Source organism: Heteronotia binoei, chromosome 8 (genome assembly GCF_032191835.1).
Source record: "Heteronotia binoei isolate CCM8104 ecotype False Entrance Well chromosome 8, APGP_CSIRO_Hbin_v1, whole genome shotgun sequence".
Classification (NCBI taxonomy): Eukaryota; Metazoa; Chordata; class Lepidosauria; order Squamata; family Gekkonidae; genus Heteronotia; species Heteronotia binoei.
In genome coordinates this window covers 112,790,126-112,810,848 of record NC_083230.1, presented here as the reverse complement: position 1 = coordinate 112,810,848, position 20,723 = coordinate 112,790,126, and the positions used below count along the sequence as shown (strand labels likewise).

Here is a 20,723-nt window from a genome sequence, read left to right as displayed (position 1 = left end):
TAAAGACTAATGAAATTTGGGATAGAAGATGGAGATTTTTACCCTGCCCTTCACATGGCGTCTCAGAGTGGCTTACGATCACCTTTCCCGTCTTCTCCCCACAACTGAAACCGTGTAAGATAGGTGGGCTTGAGAGAACTCTGAGAGAACTGCTCCTGAGAGAACAGTTCTGGGAAGAAGAAGAAGGAGGAGGAGGAGTTGAATTTATGTCCCACTCTCCATTCCAAGAAGAGCCCCGTGATGCAGAGTGTTAAAGCTGCAGTACTGCAGTCCTAAACTCTGCTCACGACCTAAGTTCGATTCCCAGTGGACGCTGGGTTTTCAGGTAGCCGGCTTGAGGTTGACTCAGCCTTCCATCCTTCCGAGGTCAGTAAAATGAGTACCCAGCTTGCTGGGGGGAAAGCATAGGTGACTGGGGAAGGAAAATGGCAAACCACCCCATAAAAAGTCTGCCGTGAAAAAGCTGTGAAAGCAACATCACCCCAGAGTCATAAACGACTGGTGCTTGCACAGGGAACCTTTCCTTTTCCTCCACTCTGAATCTCAGAGTCTCAGAGTGGCTTACAATTTCCTTTACCTTCCTCCCCCACCACAGACACCCTGTGAGGTAGATGGGCCTGAGAGAGCTCTCCCAGAAGCAGCCCTTTCAATGACAACTCATGCGAGATCTATGGAGTTCTTATGCACTTAATCGCTACACCAAACTGAGCTGTGAGTGACCCAAGGTCACCCAGCAGGCTTCTTGGGGGATTGGCTACATCAGGGGTGTGTGGCCTAATACGCAAAGGAGTTCCTGCTAGGAAAAGAAAAGCCCTGCCCAGCCTAATCTGCCTCACAGGGTGCCAGGGAGGGTAACTGAGGACGCTCTGGGCACCACGTTGAGGACTCAAGAGCTCAGGGGCGTGCTATCTGGCATTGCGACGGCTCCGGCGCAAGCCGACAGGAAAGCGAAACTGAACGCCGAGGGCCGCATCAGCTGGAAGAGGCAGAGCAGCGGCAGATGCCAAGCCGTCCTGCCCAGTCCAGCGTTCAAACAACTGGTGAGGGCCGCTGATAAACCCTCTGCCAAGCGAGCAGCTGCCAAGGTCCTTGAGGGGCTGGGGTGTGTGTGTGGGGGGGTGCTGCGCTCGAGTTTTCCGTAGATTCAAAGGATGATCCTTGGCAGTTTCACGACGACGACTCTCGGCGCTCCGGAGGCCAGCCACCGTCCCATCTGCCGCAGCGGCTGACTTTGAAGAATCCTTGCCGGAAAGCGGTAGCCTCAGGTGGAACCACCTCCCTCCCTAGGAAGACTTGAGTGAGTTTTCCCGATCTGGAGCCAGTATAAATACAGGCCTGCAGATGGGGCTTCGGCAAAACAACAGCTTCTTGAAGGTCATCTGACGGGTGGGGGGGGGGGGAGGGAATGAACAGATCCAGGATGCATAGCTGGCCTAGTGTGGCTTTACAAAGTCTTCCTCTTCCTTTAGGGATCACAAAGGGTTTTTTTTTTCCCCCTTGACAAATTTATAAGGGAAAGTGGAAGAGGACATTCAGCAAGATTTCAGACAAGACACTTGAGCTGTCAGTAGATGTCTGTGAGGAGAACGGTCTGCTTTGCAGACTAGCCAGAAGAAGAAGACGATGACACTGGATTTATATTCCACCCTCCACTCAAGAGTCTCAAAGAGGCTCACAATCTTCTTTATCTTCCTCCCCCACAACAAACACCCTGTGAGGTGGGTGGGGCTGAGAGGGCTCTCCCAGAAGCTGCCCTTTCAAGGACAACCTCTGCCAGAGCTATGGCTGACCCAAGGCCATTCCAGCATCTGCAAGTGGAGGAGTGAGGAATCAAACCCGGCTCTCCCAGATGAGAGTCCGGGCACTTCACCACTACACCGAACTGGAAGAAGAGGGGAGGGGTAGAGTTGTCAGAGTAAATTTGGGAAATTCCTGGAGATTTGGGGATGGCGCCTGGGAAGAAGAGGGACCTCATGGGGTAAAATGCCACAGAGTCCACCCTCCAAAGCCGCCATTTTCCCCAGGTGAACTGATCTCTGTAGTCTGGAGATGAGGTGTAATTCTGGGGAATACTCTGGTCCCCCCTGGAAGCAGGCATCCCTACAGGGGGTGGGGAATCCTTTGCTGCCAGTGGGTTTTCCCTGCCTAAGGTAGGGTTGCCAATTCCCAGGTGGGAACCCAAAGAAAAACCGTGACAATTAACGAATACAATCAAAAATATACTTGTAATTATTAATATGAAACTTCAAAGTACAGGATTGTCACGATCCATTTCAACAATTAATATTATAAGGTAAGTGCATATAATTCATTTGCAAAACGCATCTAAGCACAGATTTCTCTTCCAAAAGGAATGTATCTGAAGATTCCACCGGGGAAGCTTCAGATACATTCTTTTTGGAAGAAAAATCTGCACAGGCTCCTTTGTAGCACTAAGCACTTTGAACTGTGATGATGTAACTGTGCTTAGATGCGTTTTGTAAATGAATTATATGTACTTATCTTATAATATTAATTATTGAAATGGATGACAATTCTATACTTGGAGTTTCAAATTAATAATTACAAGTATATTTTTGATTGTATTTGTTAATTGTCACGGTTTTTCTTTGGGTTCTCATCCTATTCCGTGATTATCTCTATTGTATTTTAATCCCCAGGTGGGGGCAGGGGATCCCCCGGTTTGGAGGACCTCCCCCGGCTTCAGCGTCATTAGAAAGTGGGGGAGGGAAATGGCTGCTGGGCACTCCATTATTCCCTATGGAGACCAATTCTGTTGCCCCTTTCTGTCGGGAGTGACCCCCATTTTCTTCTGGGCCCTTTTCGAAGGCTCCATTTAATTATCATCAGTGACCCCAGGAAAAGGTTCCCTCAGATCACACTGTGCTCTCAACCAGGCCTTTATTGCAGCAGGAACACCTTTGCATCTTAGGCCACACATCCCTGATGTAGCCAATCCTCCACTATCTTACAGGGCTCTTAGTACAGGGCCCACTGTAAGCTCTGGCAGGATTGGCTGCATCAGGGGTGTGTGGCCTAAGATGCAAAGGAGTTCCTGCTACAAAAAAAGCCCTGCTCTCAGTTTGGTGTAGTGGTGAAGTGTGCGGACTCTTATCTGAGAGAACCAGGTTTGATTCCCCACTCCTCCACTTGCACCTGCTGGCATGGCCTTGGGTCAGCTATAGCTCTGGCAGAGGTTGTCCTTGAAAGGGCAGCTGCTGTGAGAGCCCTCTCAGCCCCACCCACTTCACAGGGTGTCTGTTGTGAGGGAGGGAGATAAAGGAGATTGTGAGCCGCTCTGAGACTCTTCGGAGTGGAGGGCAGGATATAAATCCAATATCTTCATCTACCTCACAGGGTTTCTGTTGTGGGAGAGGAAGGTAAAAGAGATTGTGAGCCGCTCTGAGACTCCTCGGAGTGGAGGGCGGGATATAAATCCAATATCTTCATCTACCTCACAGGGTGTCTGTTGTGGGGGAGGCGGGGGGAAGGTAAAGGAGATTGTGAGCTGCTCTGAGACTCTTCAGAGTGGAGAGCGGGATATAAATCCAATATCTTCATCTACCTCACAGGGTGTCTGTTGTGGTGGTGGTGGGGAAGTAAAGGAGATTGTGAGCCGCTCTGAGACTCTTTGGAGTGGAGGGCGGGATATAAATCCAGTATCTTCATCTGCCTCACAGGGTGCCTGTTGTGGGGGAGGAAGGTAAAGGAGATTGTGAGCTGCTCTGAGACTCTTCGGAGTGGAGAGCGGGATATAAATCCAATATCTTCATCTACCTCACAGGGTGTCTGTTGTGGGGGGGGGAGGTAAAGGAGATTGTGAGCCGCTCTGAGACTCTTCAGAGTGGAGGGCAGGATATAAATCCAATATCTTCTTCTTCTTCTTCTTCAACCACTGAGTGGCCATGTTCCAGATCAAAACTCAGCACTCCCGTCGCTGCCACCCAACTCCACAGGCGGATCAGGTGACCTATCTCCGTGTGGGCTCCCTCCCTCCCTCCTTCTCCTCTCTCCCTCTCTGTGTTGCAGAGGACAGACAAAGTGATATGTCTGTCATATGCCATTACCATTAGAACAGAATCTTGTTCTTTTATTACAACTGAACTCTGCCGGATTTCTCAGCAGGAATGCTAAGTGAAATCAATGTCTTGGATTTCCAGCTTGAGCTGGGAGGTCACAGCCGCTCCATCATTTCTCAGCATTATCTGTTTCCTTGGCCGCCGCCGCCACCTCCCCCTTCCAGCCTCTCTCTCTGAGACTCCAACTGGCACGCAGCAGATTGAAAACAGCAGGCATCAGAAGGATCACGCTGCACAATTTTACAGCCTTTCGGATCATCCTCCCCACTTCCATCGCACACATAGATATCCTTGGGACCGCTTTGCCCCCCCCATCCTGCTCCGCTTTCAATTTGTGAATAAATTCTGTGTCCTTTTGCAGAACCGTGTGCCAAAGGCCTGAACCACCTAAGAAAAGCACCTTTTTTTTAAAGTAAAAGACAGAAGGAAGAAGAAGATATTGGATTTATATCCTGCCCTATACTTATAAGAGCCCAGTGGCGCAGAGTGTTAAAGCTGCAGTACTGCAGTCCTAAACTCTGCTCACGACCTGAGTTCGATCCCTGGCGGAAGCTGGGTTTTCAGGTAGCCGGCTCAAGGTTGACTCAGCCTTCCATCCTTCCGAGGTCAGTAAAATGAGTCCCCAGCTTGCTGGGGGGGGGGGGAGTGTAGATGACTGGGGAAGGCAATGGCAAATCATCCCGTAAAAAGTCTGCCGTGAAAACGTTGTGAAAGCAACGTCACTCCAGAGTTGGAAACGACTGGTGCTTGCACAGGGGACCTTTCCTTTCCTATACTCTGAATCTCAGAGTCTCAGAACGGTCACAATCTCCTTTACCTTCCCCCCTCTCTTCAGAACAGACACCCTGTGAAGTGGGTGGGGCTGAGAGAGCTCTTACATTGCTGCCCTTTCAAGGACAGCTCCTACAAGAGCTACGGAAACAACAGAAAAAATCACTGGAGGCAATGAAATTTACATGGAAACGTGTATAAGTGTAAGCTTAGATGAAACTTAAACAAAACAAAACTAAGGAACTCTGAACTTTCAACATATGTATTTTCCCACACAGTCTTTCAGTAGCCCTGTAAATCGGTTTCCTTCGAGTAGACTCAGTTGTGGGTGAACGCTTTTTTCCGCAGTGCCCGACTCCTGATGATGCGGAGAGAGTAAGGAAGGAACTGCTTATGAAAGGACTCCTCACGGTTTCGATCACTTTGTCACCCTCCTTCTCCCGTTACATGGAGCTGTTATTAATAACGTAACATAAATATATATATCCAAATCTAATCTTTCCTAATACAGAATTGTTGATGCAAACCCACCCTCAGCTCAATTTTTTCAACATGTCTCTATTTATACATGTTTCTGTGTAAATTTCATTGCTTCTGGTAGTTTTTCTGTTATTTCCATTGATCACACCGGTTCCAGTCGTTTTGATCCCTACAAGAGCTATGGCTGACCCAAAGCCATTCCAGCAGCTGCAAGCAGAGGAGTGGGGAATCAAACCCAGTTCTCCCAGATAAGAGTCTGCGCACTTAAGCACTACAACAAACTGGCTCTCAGAGAACAGGATTCAAGCCATAGTTGCCAGTGGATTAGATTTACTGACAGGTAGGCCTTTTGAATTACCAGGAGGGCTACAAAATAAACATGGAAAGACCCAACAGGTATTGCTGCAAGTGCTAGACTGAGCTATAAAATCAGCTCTGGGGTTTTCAGACGCAAGAACCCCCTTTAACAAGCTGCTGAAGGCTTACAGGAAACTCCTCGTAAACTGTACAGAGGGGGGTGGGGGAGAACCCTTGTTTGGCTGTGCAAATAACTGGTGTGTATGTGTGTGCATGTGTGTGTGTGTGAGAGAGAGGGGGGGTAGGCTTTGGATCTCCCCCCCCCCCGAACCAGTAGGCTGCAGGCAGACTGACCAGTTGCTGAGTACCCTTGCTGACAATGCACTGACATTGCTGATGTCATTTCCTGTGGACACTAGAAGTTACATCACCACCTACCAGTAATGCTCCAGCTTTGCTCCAGTTTCATCATAGAATTTTTCCAAAATGCCAGGACATCTCTGGCATCCACCAGCAACGTGCTGATGTCACTTCCAAGCACATAGGGAGTGACATCAGCACGCTGGGATGCTGCTGACATCTCCCCCACATTGGAGCCATTTTCCCTCTGATGTAGTCAATCCTCCAAGAGCTTACAGGGCTCTTAGTGCAGGGTCTACTGTAAGCTCTTGGAGGATTGGCTACATCAGGGGATGTGTGGCCTCATATGCAAAGGAGGTCCTGCTAGAATTCCTTAAAGGGCTCTTCGTACAGGGCCTGCTGTAAGCTCCAGGAGGATTGGCTACATCAGGGGTGTGTGGCCTAATATGCAAAGGAGCTCCTGCTAGAATTCCTAACAGGGCTCTTCATACAGGGCCTGCTGTAAGCTCCAGGAGGATTGGCTACATCAGGGGTGTGTGGCCTAATAGGCAAAGGAGCTCCTGCTAGAATTCCTTACAGGGCTCTTCGTACAGGGCCTGCTGTAAGCTCCAGGAGGATTGGCTACATCAGGGGATGCGTGGCCTAATATGCAAAGGAGCTCCTGCTAGAATTCCACCCCTGGTCGGCAGGGAGTGGCCCCTGGGGGACGGGGATTTCCCATCCTCAGCAGCGGCCTCGTAACCCTAGCTCCAAGACAGTGACTGATAACTTTTTTGCTGCTTTCTGAACTTGAGAAAGAAGTCAATAAAATATTTTGAGGGGCGGGGGAGGGGGGTGAGGTTGCTTGTTTCCATAATCACTTTTTGTCCTACCAGGGAAGTGCCTACAAATGGAGACGCAAAGTTGCTTATTCAGGCCACATTTACATTCTACCCTGTCTCTAAGGCTCTCGGCAGCATACATAGAGCGGATTATCCCTTTCATTATTGTAACAATCCTATGAAGTAGGTTAGGCTGAAGGACAGCAAGTGGTCCAAAGTCACCCAATGACCTTTGTGGTCTGTCTGGGGATTTTACTCCGCAGTTTTCGTTCTTCATCCCGCCCTTCCTCAGAGGAACTCAAAACGGTATCCAGGGGCCATGACCCAGATAGCCCAGGCAAGCCCGATCTCATCAGGTCTCGAAAGCTAAGCAGGGCTGACACTGGGAAGTCCTTGGAAGGGGGACATCTTTGGAATACCAGGAGTGGGAGGCAGAGGCAGGCTGCATTAAGCGATTTCTCTGAATGTCCTTCATGCCCCAGTGAGGGTCGCCAGAAATCACCACGACTTGAACACACGTGAACACATGAAGCTGCCTTATACTAAATCAGACCCTCGGTTCATCAAAGTCAGTATTGTCTACTCAGACTGGCAGCAGCTCTCCAGGGTCTCAAGCTGAGGTTTTTCATGCCTATTTGCCTGGACCCTTTTCAGTTGGAGATGCCAGGGATTGAACCTGGGACTTTCTGCTTACCAAGCAGATGCTCTACCACTGAGCCACCGTCCCTCCCCTTCCAGGCATGCATAAAAGTAAAGGTAGTCCCCTGTGCAAGCACCAGTCGTTTCCAACTCTGGGGTGAAGTTGCATCACAATGTTTTCTTGGCAGACTTTTTGTGACTGGGTGGTTTGCCCTTGCCTTCCCCAGTCATCTACACTTTCCCCCCAAGCAAGCTGGGAACTCGTTTTACTGACCTCGGAAGGATGGAAGCTGAGTCAACCTCAAGCCAGCTACCTGAACCCAGCTTCTGCCGGGATCAAACTCAGGTTGTGAGCAGAGAGCTCGGACTGCAGTGCTGCAGCTTTACCACTCTGCGCCACGGGGCTGCACAGAAACACAAACACAACCTCCCCAAATATTTGGTATTTCCTCATCTGATTCTTACAACAACCTTGTGAGGTAGGCTAGACTGACCAATGGATAGCTCATGATCTTCATGGCAAAGTACAGATTTCAACACACATCTCCCCGGTTGTAGCCCATCCTTGTAACCGGCACATCCTGCTATGATTCAAGCCCAAAAGAACATCACTATAATCGCGATTCTACGCTGTCAGCCTGCTAACATCATTTAGTTTAACACAGATATATAATCAGATATTAATCAACCAGAACCTCAACTGAAGGGACCTCTGGCAGTATAGTTGTCGTAAATCAATCCAAATTAAAATAATTTACTTGCAAGACCTGCAGGTTAGAAGGACATAATCCCCCACCCCTATCCCATGTTGCAGGTGTCAGGAAGAATCTTTCTCTCCATGAAACCCTGGAGAGACGTGACCACTCAGACCAGACAAACTGTGCTCAGTCGACCAATGGATGGATGCAGATAGTTTCCAATGGACATGTGATGGCTGTTTTATCACACTAATGGGTATTCACAGAAAGCAGGAAAAACAGAGAAGCCTCTGAGCCCCAGAAAGTACCCTCGATTTGCTCAAAAATCGTTGCAATGTTGTTTAGGAGTTAGGGATGCCAGCTTCCAGGTGGGACCTGGAGATCCCCTGGAATTACAGCTCATGTCCAGACTGCAGAGATCAGTTCGCCCTAGAGAAAATGGATGCTTTGGAGGGTGGACTCCATGGCACTGTACCCCGCTGAAGTCTCCATCCTCAAATGTCTAGGAGTTTCCAAACATGGATCTGGCAGTCTTCCCCAACATTTCCCACTGGTGGCTGCCAGTGGCGGACTGGGTCTGAAAATATTGGTTACCAGAAGACAAAGGGGGCCCACCCACAACAATGAGGCTATCATTTAATTTTGATAAGAAATAAATAAAATATTAAAAATCATAGAATCATAGAGTTGGAAGGGATCTCCAGGGTCATCTAGTCCAACACCCTGCACAATGCAGGAAACTCACAAACACCTCCCCTTAAATTCACAGGATCTTCATTGCTGTCAGATGGCCATCCAGCCTCTGTTTAAAAACCGCCAAGGAAGGAGAGCCCACCACCTCCCGAGGAAGCCTGTTCCACTGAGGAACTGCTCTCACGGTCAGGAAGTTCTTCCTAATGTTGAGCTGGAAACTCTTTTGATTTAATTTCAACTCATTGGTTCTGGTCCTACCTTCCGGGGCCACAGAAAACAATTCCACCCCATCCTCTATAGGACAGGCCTTAAGTACTTGAAGATGGTGATCATATCACCTCTAAGCCGCCTCCTCTCCAGGCTAAACATGCCCAGCTCCTTCAACCTTTCCTCATAGGACATGGTCTCCAGACCCCTCACCATCTTTGCCGCCCTCCTCTGGACCTGTCCCAGCTTGTCTATATCCTTCTTAAAATGTGGTGCCCAAAACTTGAACACAATCTACATTAGTGGGGAAAAGGTACAATTAAAACTTTCCCGAAAGAAATGTTATTAATTGTTTTTCATTAAAATAGTAATACGACGTAAATTTTAGTCGATTACAGTAATAATATTGGGACTTCTGTTCTGTCTCCAAGCTACTAAAAGGTCATTAACATTTTTAACGTATTGCTCAATGTTTAAAGGGGCCCACTTCATCAGATAGAAATCCAGTGTCTTCTTCCTCCATTAGTATTGGCAGGTCCCTCCTGGCCACAGGTGGGGGATGAGGGTTACAGCTGCCAGGTCCAGGTTGGGGAACTCCTGGAGATTTGGGGATGGAGCCTGGGGTGGCAGGACCTCACTGGGGTGCAATGCCAAGGACTCCACCCTCCAAACCAGTCATTTTCTCCATGGCAACCGATCTTTGTAGCTGAGCTGTAATTCCAGGGGATCCCCACCTGGAGGCTAAGTTTCTCTTGCTTCCATGATGGCTCCTTCTCTCTCTACCGCCGTTCTCTTTTTGGAAAGGTGCTTTCCAGGTTATTAAGCCTGGAAGCTCTACATCCCACAGATAAGATGTGAAGGGTACCATGGAGGGGGATGAGACACAAGCTTCCATGCAATTCAGCTGTGGAGGTTCTGTCCGTTCCCTGCCTAAAGGAGATGGCCATCGAAGCAGGAGTTCTGGTCCCAGGCTAAGATGAGCTCAGTGGATCTGATAATATTTCTTTCCACCAACGAAGGGTCACTCACGGCAGGGAAGCAACGATCCCTGTCAGTCCCTCTGACTGCAGCCCTTAAATCTGATGCTGTTATCACAACGGCATCTGTCCTCAGATCCATCACTTCTGGCCCAGGGACCTATAGGTAATTGAACATTCAGTGGGTATTATTCATTTGCAACGTCTATTTTTAATCTGGGTCTCTTGTCTACCGTTAGGCTAAAAATACGAGGCGCCGCTGTCACTTCAAGGAACCCACTGCGACGCGAAAGAAGAGCACAGACAGCGTGCTAGAGGACATCGGATGGAGAGAAGGGAACGTGATTTCCATCGTTGTTTCTGTCACTGCTGAACCAAGAGTGCACCCAACTACAGCACCGAATACAGTCGTTTAGATGCCGAATTCTCAGTACTTTCTGAGCTTTCTGAGCACAGACAGAACAAAGGACAGGCGGATACTGACAAATATCAGATTTGAGAAGCTCTGGGGGTTCAAACAGGCTTAGATATCACACTCTCCGGTATGATAAACCTAAGTCCAGGTTTGCAGGATGGTTATGGCTCTCCATTGTCAGCATGTCCAAAGGTACATTCATCCTAATACAAAAGGTAAGGGTAGTCCCCTGTGCAAGCACCAGTAGTTTCCAGCTCTGGGGTGACGTTGCTTTCACGACGTTTTCACGGAAGATTTTTTATGGGGTGGTTTGCCATTGCCTTCCCCAGTCATCTACACTCCCCCCCCCCCCCCCAGCAAACTGGGTACTCATTTTCCCAACCTAGGAAGGATGGAAGGCTGAGTCGACTTGGAGCCGGCTCCCTGAACCCAGCTTCCGGCGGGATAATTGTGTCCAAAAAAGACACTCAATGAAATTGCTGAGCAGGCGGGTTAGTACGGATAAAAGGAAGTCCTTCACCCAAAGGGTGATGAACACATGGAATTCACTGCCACAGGAGGTGGCGGCTGCTGCAAGAATGGACAGCTTCAAGAAGGGATTGGATAAAAACATCTGGAGCAGAGGTCTATCAGTGGCTATTAGCCACAAGGTATAGATGGAACTCTCTGTCTGGGGCAGTGATGCTCTGTATTCTTAGTGTTTGGGAGGGCAACTGTGGGAGGGCTTCTAATGTCCTGGCCCTCTAGTGGACCTCCTGATGGATTTGACTATTGGCCTGATCCAACATGGCTTCATTTATGTTCTTATGTTACAGAGTGATTTGTTTTGACAGCATAGGAGAACCATTTACGCTTGGCGATGGCAGCTATTAGAACTACTGTTTATCATTATCAAAAGCACCATCCCCACCAATAGAATTCAAAGGATAATATACAAAACTGAGCTTTGCTGTTCCTTTGGATACACACATCAAATGCATACATCAAATTAAATGGCCATTCCCATTATCAGACATCTAAGTGATGCACCTTCCAAGACAAGAATGCTTACAGGTCATTATTATGAATGTTATTAACCACATGCTTTCGTTTAAAACATTTGTATTTTTCTTTCCCCCTAAAATGGTTTGCAGTTGTTCACAACAGAATACAGTGAAACAGAAAAAACAGCTAATCTCAGTATAAAACACTTTTTAATGCATAATCTCTCCAAATCCAAACTACTGGAACAGTTCTCCTGCAATCTACCCAACATCCATGGGAAACTTGCATGGTTTTACACAGGGGTGGAATTCTAGCAGGAGCTCCTTTGCACATTTGGGTACACACCCCTGATGTAGCCAATTCTCCAAGAGCTTACAAAGCTCTTTTTTTGTAAGCTCTTGGAGGACTGGCTACATCAGAGGGGTGTGGCCTAATATGCAAAGGAGCTCCCGCTAGGATTCCACCCCTGGCTTTACATTTCTTTCAGAAAGTCAGTGCTGAATCAGCTTTGGTTTCTTCATTTGGGAAGGCTTTCCACAACAGTGGGGCTACCACCAAGAAGGCACTGTTCCAGGCAGAAGGCTATCATACCTTCCCAGAGGGAGGAGCACAACAAATAACAGCAGGTAGAGGGATACTAGGAATATTTTAAAAGCAAGAAAAATTTTCAGTCGAATTGGCTAGCCAAGGGAGGTGGCGAGCTCCCCCTCACTGGCAGTCTTCATGCAGGAGCTGGACGAATACTTGTCAGGGATGCCCTGGGCGGATCCTGCATCAAGCAGGAGGTTGGACTAGTTCTAACTGGTCTACTGGTTCATATGGGGAGAGATGGTCCTTAGATATGTGGGCTGCAGTTCTTGAAGGGCCTAAATGGTAAGAGCTGGCACCCAGAACTGAATATGGACATGAACAATCAGCATCTTCAATACAGGCATAATATGGGCTCACCATCTAACTCAGGGGTGGCCAAACTGTGGCTCTTTCACACACATTGTGTGGCTCTTGAACCCCCACTGCCCCCATAGGCTGGCTTGGAGAAGGCATCTGTTTCTTTAAATCACTTATCCAAGTCAAAACAGCTGGCAGCTTGGAGAATGCATATAAAGTTGCTTTCTTTCCACCTCTCTCCCCCCCCCTTCCTTCCTGTCTTGCAACTTCCTGTCTTGCTGCTCTCAAAAGTCTGATGTTCATGTTTTGCGGCTCTCAAACATCTGGCATTTATTCCGTGTGGCTCTTATGTTATGCAAGTTTGGCCACCCCTGATCTAACTCCAGGCTACCATTGGATGGCCCTACATGGAGTACGTTACAGTAGCCCAGCTGCAAGATTACAGACGCATGGCCCCATGGCCAGGTCAGCTGACCATAGAAATAGGGAGAGCTGGCCGGCGAATTAGACGCAACAGAGGAGGTCTCAACTGTAGCACTTACATGGTACAGCCGCTATAAGTTATACAGATCAAACGCAAGCAGTATTCCCTCTAAGTTGAGTTAGTGAGAGCTATCTCAGTTTTTAAGCCTTTGGCTCACACATTTTTGGTCTTAGCTCAGGGAAAATGGCCCAAGAGCAAATTAATTTATGCAGCAGCTTACAACTTTAATGCCCGTAGCACACAAAGTTTTGATCACGAGACTCCACAGCTTAGAGGACGTATCGCATGCACAGTTTAGAGGAAGTATTGCAACCCACATTCTCTCTTGACATCGAGAAAGACCAAGAGTTATATCTGACATTACCTTGCTTTTGGGCGGAGGGCTGGTTGTGCTCTTGTCTGTATGGATGCTGGTTGGCGATACTGCAGCACCAATGTTGCTTTGGGGGATGCCGGGCATTTTTCCTCCTGGGGATACTTGCATCGCTGCGAGCTGGGCAGCATACAACTGCTACAAAATACAAGAGGAGGAAGGAAAGGATGAAGAAGTTCATCAGCGCACAGAACCAATGCTCGTTGGAAGAAGCTCCTCCCCCCAGTGCTGGCTCCTCCCAGGAGGCAATCTCAGAGGGATCTGTGCCCTGGAGGCAAATCCACCAATTCAGCAGTATGTCGACTAAGTGCAAAAGAGAGCAGAGGTCCATCTGTGGCTATTAGCCACAGCGTATTGTTGGAACTCTATCTTGGGCAGTGATGCTCTGTATTCTTGGTGCTTGGGAGAGGCAACAGCAGAAGGGCTTCTAGTATCCTGGCCCTGTTGATGGACCTCCTCATGGCACCTGGGTTCTTTTTGGCCACTGTGTGATATAGAATATTGGACTGGATGGACCACTGGCCTGATCCAACCTGGCTTCTCTTATGTTCTTATATTCAAAAGAGGATATGGCTTCCTGTTTCTTTGAGGGCTTCATAGAAGAACAAATTTGGGCTAGAGGATCATATTCTGCAGTGGTGAGGAAAGACTCATTTATAAAAGACACACACGCACACTTTGTCTGCCCTACGACTAGTCTCACAAACTAGGATCCAAACTAGATATGATGATGGAAGATCCCTGAATGTATCACCCACAGATTCCAGTCGGCTGTGGTGCCCCCAATTTATATGTGGAAGAATTCCTACAGGTTGTGGACAAACTATTTAAAAGCCGCTCATATATCCCGCCCCCTCTCGGGACTGTTCACAATTAAAAAGAAAAGAAAAACAAAAAACAGCAGTAGATTTGTTCATGGATCGATTTCTTCTACTCATTTCCCCACATTTGGTTCTTGGTATCACATTCAACTGCTGACTTTTGTTTTCTCCTTGCGAGGACACCTACATTTTCTAAGGCACCCCTTACTGGGGTTAACTTGAAGAAAAATTTAACCGACATTTTGTAAGGATATCTGATATAACTTAATAAAAATAACGACGATGATTTGTTTGACTTCAAGTCGGAACGGACGGTGATCACTCAAGCGGTTTTCAAAGCAAGAGAGGAACAGAGGTGGTTTACTCTTCCTTTCTGCTGCATAGCTACCTTGGACTTCCTTGGTGGTCTCCCAACCAAGTACTAACCAGGGCAAGCCCATAATAGCTTCCAAGTTCTGAGAAGATCAGGCTATCCTAAACTATTGAAGCTGCTGCTATAACTCAGGACCTCACTCTATAAATCCTCAGTGTAATAAGTCTTAGAGGTCAATTTTACATATCCTAGAGGAGGGGTGGCCAATCTGGGGCTTGTGAGCCACATGTGGCTCTTTCACACATATTGTGTGACTTTTGAAGTCCCGTTTCCCTCCCCCCATTGGCTGTCTTGGAGAAGGCATTTCTCTCTTTAAATCACCTCTTGAAGCCAAGCCTGCAACCTGGTGGCTTGGGAAATGCATTTAAAGTTGCTTTCTTTCCACCTCTCCCTCATCCCTCTGTCTGCTCTGATGGACTCAGCACCAAAGAAAGTTTCCTCCTTTCTCCCAAGTTTTATCACCTCACTTTTCCCCACACACCAACCAAGTCAGGCAAGGTCAGAGAAATTTTTTCCTGAGGTCTCCAGAATTTCCTTCCTGACATCTCTCTAGTATTTAACACCTCCAAATCTCAGTTCCCTGCTTGGAGAGAGGAGAAGAGGAGGAGATTGGATTTATACCCCACCCAAGGAGTCTCAGAGTGGCTTACAATCTCCTTCCCCTTCCCCTCCCATAACAGACACCCTGTGAGGTAGGTGGAGCTGAGAGAGCTCTGAAAGAAACTGCTCTTGAGAGGAACAGCTCTGTGGGAACTTGTGACTGAATCAAGGTCACATCAGCAGGTGCATGTGGAGGAGTGGGGAATCAAGGCCAGTTCTCCCAGATAAGAGTCCACAGACTTAACCACTACACCAAGCTGAGGCTGGCCCATCCAATCATCTCTGTCTAGATTTATTAGCATTTGTATGAAGGTGGTCCAAGATGAGTCTGGAAAGCAACTGAACTGACTTCTCCCCTTCCTCGTTTTCTGCCCAGACAGAGAGAGAGAAAAAACTTTTAAAACTCAAGAGTGAAGGTTCTGCTCATTTCAGACCTCTGAAGGGTCTGCATTTCTTCACATATACATTCACAACTTTCATTTTGGGGAGCACACCAAAACCATGCACTTTTATTTACTTATTCCACTATTCCCTAAGTACATGGAGGCTCAAAGAGGTTTACGAAACTATAGGCGTACAGTTAAACAACTGCGATGTCTGAAGTGGACCTTTGATGAAAGTGATCAGGAAACATACACGCACACACACACACACATACCCCCAAGAAATGGTAGAGTGGATAATAAGCAGGACTTTTTTTTTTGTAGAAGGAACTCTTTTGCATATTAGGCCACACCGCCTGATGTAGCCAATCTTCCAAGATCTTTCAGTAAGTTCTGTAAGAAGAGCCCTGTAAGCTCTTGGAGGATTGGCTACATCAGGGGGGGGGGGGTGCCGCCTAATATGGAGAGGAGCTCCTGCTACAAATAAAGCCCTGATAATAAGAACCCCAAATGGCACGATGGCTGAACATTGCATAAAATGGTAGCTGCCCGCCTCATGTCTAAAGAGTTGGGTGGAAGTTAATTCCACTGAACTAAACCGTTTCCAACAGCACGTGTGAAAGAGAGATGCATTGAAACAGCACACACGCTAAGCCAGTGCTTCCCCGAGCATGCATAGTCCAAGGTAACAGGGAAGAAGCAGTACAATGGCTTATAATGAATGCAAAGGGAAAAGGGGGTATGTATTGGCAAGTTACATTAGTCTGTTATTTCAAGGACAACAAGGTGAACCAAATTAAACACCTCTTTGGAAGATGTTTTCCATTGTAATTTTTAACCAGGTCTGGGTGCGATGGGGGGGGGGGGAGTGCAAGGACGAATGCATGACAATAATGTGACCATCTCTACAATCAGGCATTGTTGTTATTGGGTGATCTTCTTTTAACATTGACTGTTTACATTAACGGTGCAACCGAGGTTGGAGGGCACCAGACGATGGAATGCTAAATAAAGTACGTGAGTTTTGGCAGATGAGTCTGGAGCAGCGTTTCAAGGTGACCAGATGGGATGGGGGGGGGGGAAGCTCGTCGAGAGGGCAATGCAATCCCCATCGTTTTCAAAAGTACAAGAGGACATTGTGCACAACGGTGTCTACGCCCACCTCTCTTCCTGGCTGATTCAAAGAATCGGAGGCTGTTACCATCCAGCAAAAGTTGGACAATGAAGGAAGGTTACAGGAAGAAAAGTTTTCATTTGAAATGTGGTGTTGGAGAAACCGAGGACCACCAAAAAGATGAACAAGTGGGTTCTTCTCTACCAAATTAATCTTGAACTCTTCTTACGAGCTAAACAGACTAAACCGAGGCTATCGCTCTTAGGTGAGAGCCTGTTTGGTGCAGTGGTTAAGTGCGTAGACTCTCATCTGGGAGAACCGGATTTGATTCCTCATTCCTCCACTTGCAGCTGCTGGAATGGCTTTGGGTCAGCTGTAGCTCTCGCAGGAGTTGTCCTTGAAGGGGCAGCTTCTGTCAAGAGCTCTCTCAGTCCCTACCTACCTCACAGGGCATCTGTTGTGGGGAAGAAGGTAAAGGAGATTGTAAGCTGCTCTGAGACTCTGAGATTCAGAGTATAGGGTGGGATATAAATCCAACATCTTCATCTTCTAGATCTCATTTATGTCAGATCCGGCCCTCATAAGAAATGAGTTCAACACCCCTGCTTTCTTCAGCTCTCCAGGACAGCACATGGTTAAATGGTCACCTCCTCCAGACCTGAATTAAGAGTTCTGTCTGCTCTGATGGACTCAGAACATCAGAGAAAGTTTCCTCCTTTCTCCCCTGAGTTTTATCACCTCTCTTTTCCCCACCTACTGACCAAGTCAAGACAGGTCGGAGAAGCTTTTCCTGAGATCTCCAGAATTTCCTTCCTGACATCTCTCTAGTATTTAACGTCTCCAAATCTCTGTTCCCTGCTTGAAGAGTGGTGAAGAAGAAGAAGAAGACATGAGGAGGAAGAGATTGGAATTATACCTTGCCCTTCACTGTCTGAAGGATATTGGTTATGAAAAGACAAGAATCACTAGAAAAGGCAATAATGCTAGGAAAAGTTGAAGGCAGCAAGAAAAGACGAAGACCCAGGAGAAGACAAATTGACTCAGTCGAGGAAGCCACGGCCCTCCGTTTGCAAGACCTGAGCAAGACTGTTAACAACGGGACATTTTGGAGAACATTTATTCGTAGGGTAGCCATGAGCTGGGAAGGAATTAACAGCACTAAAAATATGCAGATCAACCAGCAATGCCTTTTGCACCCAGTACCCTTGGCTCAGTACCCACAGCACCTGTAGAAGCTTGCAGCCACCAGGTGAGATTATGGGAACATATACTGCAATAGTGCAGACCCATGAGGCCAGAACTTCTAAACACCATGGCCAAGCTCCTGCTAGAATTCCACCCCTGCATACTTTGCTTTCCCTCGGAAGAACAGAGGGCAACCTTCAAATGGTTCCCGGACTGTATCCTTTCCAGCGAGACTGCCAAAACCAGAATTGTTCACCACCGGAACTGTATTACCATGTGCTTTCAGATGATTCTCTCGCCCCAAGGAGAGGAAAGCCCTGAGCTGAGTGGCCCAGGTTAGCCCTATCTCAGCAGATTTCGGAAGTTAAGCAGGCTTGGCCCTGGTTAGTACTTGGATGGGGGACCTCCAAAGAAGTCCAAGGCTGCAATGCAGAGGCAGGCAATGGCAAACCACCTCTGAACATCTCTTGCCTTGAAAACCCTACGGGAATTGACGGCACTTTCCACCACGACCAAGGAAAGGATCGTTCACATTCTAAGTAATATCCCAGGTAGAAGTAACTTGATCTACAGCCCAATGGGATCTGCTCAGGGCTCTTCTACGGTAGTAGCAGTAACTCCTGGATCTGCTTTTTTATTTACTTTTATACCGCACCGTCAGTAAAATTGGAGATCTGAGTCTTCTCATCTTATCTCATATCTCGCTACAGATTCTTATCTTAGTAGAGATGCTAATTTTTTTGCCCCCAAACATTTTCCCTCTGCTCTAATCCAGCTGATTACAATATCCATCCTTTGCAAGCATCTTTTACAACACCCCTCACGCCTTATGATGGGGATGCAAAGACTCAGAGATCTCTGTTCCCAGGGCTTTTTTTTTTTGAAGCAGGAACTCCTTTGCATATTAGGCCATGCCCCCTCATGTAGCCAATCCTCCAGGAGCTTAGAGGGCTCTTAGTACAGGGCCTCCTGTAAGCTCCAGGAGGACTGGCTACATCAGGGGGTGTGGCCTAATATGTAAAAGAGTTCCTGCTACAAGAAAAGCCCTGTCTCTTCCTACTCATATGTGATGAAGGGAAGCTTTTGACTCTTGAAATCTCATACCCTGAAAATCTTGATGGTCTTTAAAGTGCTACTGGAGTCAAATCTAACAATCATAACAATAATCGATGCCACAGGAAACAGTGGTGGCTACAAGGATATACAGCTTTGAGAGGGGATTGGATAAACATACGGAGCAGAGGTCCATCAGTGGCTATTAGTCAAAAGGTATAGACAAGACCATTGTATCTGGGGCAGTGATGCTCTGTATTCTTGATACTTGGGGAGGGGGCAACAGTGGGAGGGCTTCTGGAGTTCTGACCCTGCGGGTGGAACTCCTGATGTCACCTGGGTTTTGGCTGCTGTGTGACACAGAGTGATGGGCTGAATGGGCCATTAGCCTCATCCAACATGGCTTCTCTTAAGAGCAGAAGTCCATCAGTGGCTATTAGCCACAAGATACAGACAGAATATTATGTCTGTGGCAGTGATGCTGTGTATTCTTGGTGCTTGGGGCAGGGGGAGCAACAAGGAGAGGACTTCTGGAGTTCTGGCCTTTCTGGTGCATCTCCTGATGACGTCTGGATTTTGGCCACTGTGTGACACAGAGTGTTGGACTGGATGGGCCATTGGCCTGATCCAACTTCATAATATGTATAATTTAAGACAATTTGTTTGTTTATCATCAACAGGACGGAGGTATTCAATAAGCGATTGAACAATAAAATTTCAAGAGGAGGCCATGGGGAAACCGCACACACATGCATATACACACATACGAATTTTCAGTTTCACATGTAAGAGCTTGTAAAATAACACAATGGGGATGAATTCACTGGTGTTCTGACATGCACACATTTTGTACCGAATTTAACAATGAACACAATGCAAAAATGAACGTTAAGAACATAAGAGAAGCCATGTTGGGTCAGGCCAATGGCCATCCAGTCCAACACTCTGTGTCACATAAGAACATAAGAGAAGCCATGTTGGGTCAGGCCAAAGGCCCATCCAGTCCAACATTCTGTGTCACATAAGAACATAAGAGAAGCCATGTTGGGTCAGCCCAATGGCCATCCAGTCCAACACTTTGTATCACACAGTGGCCAAAAACAACAACAAAAAACCTCCAGGTGCCATCACGTCCATCAGTGGGACCCGGACACCAGAAGCCCTCCCACTGCTGCCTCCCCCAAGCACCATGAATACAGCGCATCACTGCCCCAGAAAGAGAGTTGTCTCTGATTACTTGCGAAAAAGGGAGGGGAAACCAATCCAAATTGTTTGCTTTTAAACACACACACACAATTCTGGCAAATGCTCCAGAGGTTACGAAACTGGACTGGCTAGAGTTTTTTCCCCCTGGTCAGTTGGCAATCCAGCTTGCAAGGCCTTAAGGCCTCGCTTGAACGAATCAGTTCCATGATGTGACAGGCCTCTGATGGAATCGCCTGTGTCTGATTCCTCCTTGTTTAGTCAATGACATTCTTCCTACAGACCCTGCCATGCCTTGTAACGCAGACTGAAATGTACAATATGCAGGGATGGGGTGCAGCATGTTAATATTTTTAGACAAGATTGAACTTTGACATTATTGAATCTGTCTGCTCAGATTTAATCATTCAGAGGGCAGGACAACGTCTGGCTTAAGACCAGGAGAGGACACTGGAAGGATCGCATGCTGTGCCTCAAGATGCTTAACTGACAACAATTTAGAGAATGAAAAGTTGTGGCACCCTCGAGCAATCAAACAAAGGACCCCTTGCCTACTCGAGAGGTCTGTCGTGGAGAGCTCCAAAATTTGGATTTCTTTTATGCTCTAGGGAAGCTGCCAACAGCCTCCATGGCACGACGGTGAAGCGAAACACAATCTGTATTTTGCCATCTTCCCATAAATGTACATTCTCCAAGTCTTTGGAGCCTTTCATGGCGGTGAAGGCAGAACTTTGAGTATCTAAATAAAGCGGATCTGGAGCCAATTTGATTTGCATCATTAGTTTTGTTTAGAAACAAGGGGAGGAGGGGGGGGAGAAGTTGAAC

General features: G+C 47.4%; 1 protein-coding gene across 4 annotated transcripts in view; it reads right to left on the bottom strand.

The window, feature by feature from the left end:
* Positions 1 to 20,723, bottom strand: part of SOX5 (SRY-box transcription factor 5) — an 871,788-nt gene that overhangs the window by 144,197 nt on the left and 706,868 nt on the right. For all 4 annotated transcript variants that reach the window (XM_060245898.1, XM_060245895.1, XM_060245896.1 and 1 more), the window contains one exon: positions 13,158 to 13,304. In XM_060245898.1, the coding sequence (XP_060101881.1) occupies positions 13,158 to 13,304 (147 nt within the window). The remainder of the gene's footprint in view (positions 1 to 13,157; positions 13,305 to 20,723) is intronic.